General features: G+C 45.6%; 2 protein-coding genes across 2 annotated transcripts; one reads left to right on the top strand and one right to left on the bottom strand.

Moving 5' to 3' along the window:
* Nucleotides 1–437: 437 nt before the first annotated feature.
* On the top strand, nt 438–1,567 carry LOC121053974. Its single transcript, XM_040522714.1, has one exon. It carries the CDS (start codon nt 758–760, stop codon nt 1,352–1,354), a length of 597 nt encoding a protein of 198 aa, XP_040378648.1. The 5' UTR covers nt 438–757; the 3' UTR covers nt 1,355–1,567.
* A 1,371-nt stretch (nt 1,568–2,938) lies between these two features.
* Nucleotides 2,939–5,106, bottom strand: LOC102708885. Its single transcript, XM_015834972.2, has 5 exons — nt 4,160–5,106; nt 3,974–4,051; nt 3,750–3,849; nt 3,496–3,626; nt 2,939–3,383 (listed from the first exon to the last, which is right to left on the bottom strand). The coding sequence occupies exons 1-5, from the start codon at nt 4,607–4,609 to the stop codon at nt 3,147–3,149; spliced, it is 996 nt and encodes a 331-aa protein (XP_015690458.1). The 5' UTR covers nt 4,610–5,106; the 3' UTR covers nt 2,939–3,146.
* Between the last annotated feature and the right edge of the window lie 1,984 nt (nt 5,107–7,090).

Genomic DNA, 7,090 nt, shown 5'->3' with positions numbered 1-7,090 from the left:
CATCTGAACAGGAAAATAGTTCATAGCACACGGGTGGATATCCACCCGTATGCTTATATGCCATCTAAATAGTCATAAAAAATATAAAAAAATTAACAAGATAAATTAATATGAGTTATATCACTCCATAAACATATAACATATAAGTTTAAATTTAACTTACAAGTTGTAGCAAAAAAGACAAAGAAAACTGAAACTAAGTATACGCATATTCATAATTATTTTTGTTAGTTTTTGTTAGAACCTGTAGAAGTTGAATTTAAACCTGCATGTTTGTGGAGAGATATAAATCATATTAATCTATCTTATCAATTTTTTTTATATTTTTTAATAACTATTTATATGACACTGGGCAACGGGTGGAAACTGCTTCCCATCTGAACGTACTTCTACGTGAGATTTTCTGAACAAAAAGGAAATCATGGTGGGCGCTTCGAAAGGCGAAGACTGTCAAGGCCAAGAACCAGACGCGCCCATGGCTTCATCACTCACCCCCACCGCACTAACACCATGCGTTTGCATCGCATCAACTTTTTCCGTCAATGGTTTAGTTTATGTTTGACTCTAATCCATCGCGATGGATTAAGTAAAAGCACATGCGAATTCAACCACTCTCCCAGCCACTCACTATCTACCTTTTGCTCCGTTCTCTCTTCCTCGTAAGAAATCCAAGAATCATTAACTTGCTAGAATGGTCGCCATGGCGACCACCCCCGCCGCGCTGGGCTTCCAGAAATAGGATGAGACGGCGGGTACGATGCTGGGAAGGATCATCTTCTGCGTGGCGATCGCCGCGGCCGTCCTCGCCGTCGTCCTCCTCGCCACCGTGTCGCCGCTGCCGCGGCGCCACAAGGGTGGCGGCCTGGACCATACGCGGACTATCACCGTGTACATCCATCCGGCGGCGGCGTCGTCCATCGCCGGAACTGTGCCGCTGCAGCACCAGCAGCAAGAACAGGGCGCGGGCGCGGCGAGCGCGTTCGTGTTCCGGCACAGGATGACGGCGGGGCCGGCGAGCGCGTCGAGGACGGTCGGCGCGGCGACGGGGTTCGCGCTCCCGGGCGAGGCGGGCTCGGCGGTGACGGTGTTCGACACGGTGCACCTGGCGTTCGACGCGGCGGGGATGTCCGGGAGCCTCTGCATCCAGGCGGCGGGCGGCGGCGAGAAGGCGCCGCCGCGCCCGACGAGGCGGCGCGGGGAGTGCGGGGAGCCGGAGGCGCTGCGGGTGGTGGGCGGCACGGGCGCGTTCGCGTTCGTCGCCCGCGGGGAGGCCGTCCTCCGCGTCGAGTGCGCGCTGCGGCTGTTCGGTGCCGCCGCGGGGAAGGTGCTGCGGCTTGAGCTGAGCGTTGCATGAGCGATATTTGCTCCTCCTTTTTTTCACCTCTTTTTACCTTCTGCAAAATTGTTGATTCCGTATTATATTTTTCGGGGAAAATACAACTCGGCTTTGTTGCTGTGGAAATACACACGTTTGCATACAAATGTTGTTAGAAACTTTTAATGGGAGTTACATTGTGGTTGAGTGATCGAGTCCTTTTTTCGTGTGCAAGCTTGAGAATTGAGACTGAGGGTGTAATAATTTGTAAATAAAATTTATATACATGTTTTTAGCAATCGAAAATTAAAGACTAAAATATATACTATAAAAAATTCAAAAATTAAATCCAAATTGAAGATTTAAAAAATTAAATTTTAACTTATATTTACAAACAAAAAGATAAAACCCTGAACATATTTGGATATGCTTTATTTGTTATCCAGAGTATGCGTGGGTCAACTCATGGTAATTTAGGATTAACTCTAACTCAACTAAATAAATAAAATTTTATAAAGAACCGAAGAATTATGGGGATAACCTTTTACTATCTAGTTAAACATTGAACGGAGTACTGAAATCATTTCCTGGCGAGTTCATGGGGGTACGTTTTCTGATATCTCGTTGGCTCGCTCTGTGAAGCATTTCCACTTTAAACACTTAAACAGTCCAAACTTAAAATCCCGTGAAATGAAAATTCGCTCAATATGGGCCATTAACCGGGGGCAGGTCTAATGCGCGTGTGGGCGAAGTAAGGTATACACATATATATACATATACGCATACTTTAGACATATAAAGTTTATAAATATAAACTTTATACAAATAAACTTTAGACATACAAATTTTATATATGCAAAATTTATACACACAAACTTATATACACACACACAAACTCTCAACATAAAAAATCTACATACATATAAATATTACATATACACAAAATATTATAGATATAAAATTAATATTAAAAAATATTTATACATATAAATTTATATATGTAAAATTTATACAAATAAAGAAAAAAAAACCTATTTTGTAGAGTAAAAAGGTTAAAAAAAAAAGAAAAGTGCCGCGCGCGGGGATTAGCCATTTCGACTCCACAAGCCAGACGGCCCAGCACGACTGCGCGAGGCCACACGGGCAAGGAAGGCCCGGCCTGGCAGCAATACGTATTAACGTTCCGTGTGGCCCAACCTCACCGGCCGGGGGCGCTTCGCTTCCGCAAGCGGCGGCGCCGCGAAGAGTCGCGAGCGCCACGCCCACACGAGTGCGGGCTTGCGGCGGGCCCCGTCAACGGCGTCACGCCTCCGCCGCCGGAAAGCAGCAAGCCGTGCGTTTTCTGGCCGTCGCTGCTGAGCTCTCACCACCGCCTCACGTGATTTTGATTGCCGTCGAGCCGTCATCTCCGGCGCCGGCTTCACCCGCGACAGCGACGAGACCACGTCGACCCGTCCGAGTTCCTACCCGCGTCCGCTAGTAACTTTGGTGGAGTATCATTTTTCACGTCTTCGTCTTCCTTTTTTTTTTAAAATTTCTGAACGTCGCAGTAGCAGATCTGCAGATGCATATACATCTGAAAATCTCGCGACAAAATCCTGCGTCGCAAAACGGCCCTCAAAATACAAACAGAAAATCTGGTTCTTCTTTCCTGAGAAAATTTATTGGCACTTTGATTACAAGCCTACAAGCTACAATTTCTCTTTTTTACAACTTTTGCTAACTATTCCAGTATTCCTGGTGTTGACATGAAAGAATTAATGAATCAGAGCTAAATGGTAAATTCTTGCGTAGTCTCTACACGATGGGGGGATGCGTCATGTGTATGTGTTCATGCGAAAATTGTTCGCTTGCTTGGTTGCTGCGTCGTCGCCAGCTTGGACAGGAGGAAGACGCCGGCGGAGGAAGCGAGCACGGCGCCGGCGAAGCAGGCCATGTCAACCCCGGTGACCAGCGGCACGCTCTTGAACTTCTCGAGGACGCCTGCCTGGAGCAGCAGGAGTATGGCGTGCCCGATCCTCGTCTTCGCCTGCGTGATCGACTGGATCCTGGCCCCTTCCTTCAGCTTCTGCCATGGATTTTTTTGCAATTCTTTTGTCAGCATCAACTGGCTAAACACATGGCTAATGGTGATCTCTGTTGCCGTGTGTACGGATTAATTATTGGCAAGGCTCAGTTACCTTTAGGTTGAAGGATCCCCGGTGTGAGTTATCAACATGCATTTCTGGTTTCTGAATGCTCTGGGAGCCATAGAACATGATGTACATTCCCATGCCGAACGTGAGAAGAGCAGTGCCAATCAGGAACATGTCTGAAGAAGGAGAAGCCGAGTTTGATTTACCACGAGTTAGTAGGCACAAACTAAAACCAGTTTTTTTCATGAAAGCTGCTTAATCCAATAATAATACTGTCTATAGTGATGGTAAGGGTGTACCTAATGCCTCGATGAGCAGCTTTATGATCTCAGCTTGGTCTACTGTCTGTGACATGGCACGGAACTGCAGGAAGAATGACCTGAGAACTGCACCACAACCCTACATAATTCAAGATGAGATCTTTGAGCCTGGAGTGTTCTTTCACTCGATACAATCTTGATTCTTGCATCATCGATTGGTTAAATAATGGTTTCAATTGTATCAGGAATTGAAGAAGGTTTACCTCGAGAAAACATGGCACTGATCCGACGAGTGATCCAGCAACACCGATCAGGGTGAACGACTGGCATCTGACGACACCCTGAATTTTATCGTTTCATATGATCGTCATCGGTAATTCTGCAAACTTTTGGCTATCTTGGATCGTAAAAATTCGTAAATTTGTAGATGATTTGAGGCGGCTAATTACCTGGTGGATGGTGGCCTCGGCGATCTTGGACCAGCACTGCGGCCGCGTCGCCCCGAGCTGCCGCAGCACCAGTCTCCTCGCGACCTCGTACGCCAGTGGCAGCAGCAGGTCGGCGCTCCTCCTCGCCTCCTCCGGCAAGAACACCCCACTACCGCGCTCCCTCACAGGCGCCGTGACGCCGGCGGCTCCCAGCGCGATCAGCGCCGCCTTCCGCTCCGCCGCGGCGCGGCTGCTGACACCACCCTGCCTCTTCGACGCCGCCGTCTCCCACAGCGACGGGAACTTCAGAGACGGGATGCGACACGGGCCAGTGACGCCGGTGCCTGCAGCCGCTCCCGACGAGGACGGCAGATGACGGTGGCTGCTGTCTCCATTAAAAGCCTTCGCGGCGGCTGCTCCTCCTCTGAGCAACCTGCCGCTGCCACCAGCTCCTGCTCCCGCTCCTGCCATTGCTGAAGCTGAAGCTAAACACCGTCACTGTCAGCTAGCTACCTCTCCGCTCCGCTCTGTCCCGTTCCTCGCCGCGGCAACCGCGCTGCCTCTCGACTCGAGCCGCAGGAAGAAGAAGCGGTGTGGAGTCGAGGCCGTATATATGGTCGCGGATACGTATGAAGGGGAGGCGAGGGATCATCTGGGACACGCGTGGCGAATTGCAAGCTGGGAAGGTTCCGCGAATAAACGGGCAGGGCTTGGGGAGAGGTGAATAGAGAGCCGGTGAACCGCGAACGGGAGAGAAGATGACAATCGCATCGGTGTCTTGGTGGCCTGTCGCTGGTGCGGATTTGTCCAGGGATGGCCACCGGTAGGCGGTAGAAACGGTATCTAAAGGGTATCGCCGCGGTTTCTTTGACGTCCAAACTGTTGCTTAAATAGTTTTTTTTTCTTGCCCTAGCTTATTCTCAGGGTTTTTTTGGTTTTTACGCGTACTTTTGCTGAGCTGGCATGGCCATAAAAAATATCTATTACTTTCGAATAGGTACTGTTTATGTATTCGTTTTAGAGGATTCCAAGGAAAATATTCATATGAATCATGTATTGATCCTCTAAAATAGACTAATTTTATAGAAATAAAAACATCCACTTCATCATCTTTGCTTAGCGTATTGAAGGAAAAATTCAAATGTTTAGATCCTTTATTTTGCACCTGCATTCCCACGATATTTCTATGTTTTTTTGTCTATTCATGTGTTTTGAAAATTCTGTGAACCGAAAAGCTCCTAAATGGTGCATGTTTTCGAATAGATTCTATACAAAAGTATGTTATGTTGTCTTTATAAAATAGATTTTCAAAACTACAACCATTCAATAGCTATAATAGAAATCAGATAATAATTCATCTTCAACTAGAAAAGAACACCATACTTATTTGTTAGTCCTGTCGTGGATCATCTATGCCACTGAAAATGTTCCAATATGACAAATGTGCTACTACCCATGTCCCAAAATATATGAATTTCTAGGCTTTTCAGCTGAAACTATGGTTAAGAAGAAAATACTATTATGTCCGCTAATAAATGAGGAACATAATGGAGTAGAAGGGAGATATGATTAAAATATGAAGAATATTAAATGGAAAATGATTTGATGCGATAAGTAGTATTGTGAATACTGTTGTAAATGCTTATATTTTATACAATATTTAAATCATTCTAGCATACTGACCATGCATCAAACGGAATTTTATTGAAACATTTAATTACCGTTCTATTAATATTATTTGTTATATACATCATCTCTTAATTACTGTATATATTTATTATTGATATGTGTGTCTATTTATTACATATTTTTTCATGAGAAAAATAGAGTCATTGGATGTGGTTGGCATGTAAATACATAGTCTTTTTTCCTTTTAAAAATTAGGCCCACCACCACCGGTGGGGATATTTATAGGTGTAGAGATAAATGTTTATATTTTGAAATAGATGGAACATATAACTAAGGTGATACGTATTAACATTCTCATATTTTCGCTTCTGCTTATGCTTATAAGAGCAAGTTTAATAAGTTAGCCAGTAACGGGCTATTTAATTCTGCCATATCATCAACGGTCTTCTAACAGCCATCACATATATAATAAACGGGCTATTAGGTTGGCTCTTAGTTTGCCACTATTGAATATTTATAATAAACAGCCATCACATGAAGAGGAACAAAGCGTCGACCTAGCGCTCGCAACGGGCTGGAAGCAGGCACATTTTTCTCGTGCCATGCGCTTTCACCCGGCGACGAGATAATCGTCCGCTCCGCTCTCTCTCCCCCCTTCTCACTCTTCCACGTAAGGTTTTGATGAGGTGGACCATGCTTCAGCCTGCTGAGTACGACTTATTAGACTTGCTCTAAGAGGCAAAATTTGAACTTTTAATTTTAAATTTGTATTTGATTTTAGGGTATTTTTATCATAGTTTTTTTACCAGCCTTATGTTTTAGATGAACACATCTATAAAATATTTATTCATATATTATTTTTCATTCGTAAATACACCGTTTAACTTAATCCCTGATAAAGTTAAAAAGATTGCCATCTAAATTGTCCCGGTAGCTCGGTACTTCTTGACTCCTAATTTTTCGTGTTGTAAACATCACAGTGATGTACTTGCTCTAGGTGTGGTTAGAGGATGGTTACCCGTGATCCTGGAGAATTACTGCATGTCGTCAATCAGGCTCTAAACTCTGAAGCTCACAGATCAACGATTCAACGGCCGGCGAAAGAAAAAGGCGGGTTCGATCTGGAGACCTGCACGCGAACGGAGGAAAAGAGCAGAAGGCTCCAAACTCCAGACGACGAAAGATCGCCGGTGTGTCGGTAGGCCAGGCGCCGTTCCTTCCAGAAATCGGCCGCGAAATGGTCGGGCGCCGTTGGCGTCCATCGGAACAAGCCCCCGTCCCCGTCCCCGTCCCCGTCCCGTCTTCTCGGAATGATCGATCGGC

The sequence above is a fragment of the Oryza brachyantha genome, chromosome 3 (genome assembly GCF_000231095.2).
Source record: "Oryza brachyantha chromosome 3, ObraRS2, whole genome shotgun sequence".
Lineage (NCBI taxonomy): Eukaryota > Viridiplantae > Streptophyta > Magnoliopsida > Poales > Poaceae > Oryza > Oryza brachyantha.
The sequence above is the reverse complement of the archived record's forward strand: the minus strand, read 5'-3'. Positions and strand labels throughout refer to the sequence as shown.

Coding starts and splice junctions, on each gene's coding strand:
- LOC121053974 (XM_040522714.1), top strand. CDS start 758: ATGCTGGGAAGGATCATCTTCTGCGTGGCGATCGCCGCGGCCGTCCTC.
- LOC102708885 (XM_015834972.2), bottom strand. CDS start 4,609: ATGGCAGGAGCGGGAGCAGGAGCTGGTGGCAGCGGCAGGTTGCTCAGA. Junction 3,850..3,973: donor CAGTGCCATGTTTTCTCGAG/GTAAACCTTCTT, acceptor TGAATTATGTAG/GGTTGTGGTGCAGTTCTCAG. Junction 3,384..3,495: donor GGGGATCCTTCAACCTAAAG/GTAACTGAGCCT, acceptor AATCCATGGCAG/AAGCTGAAGGAAGGGGCCAG.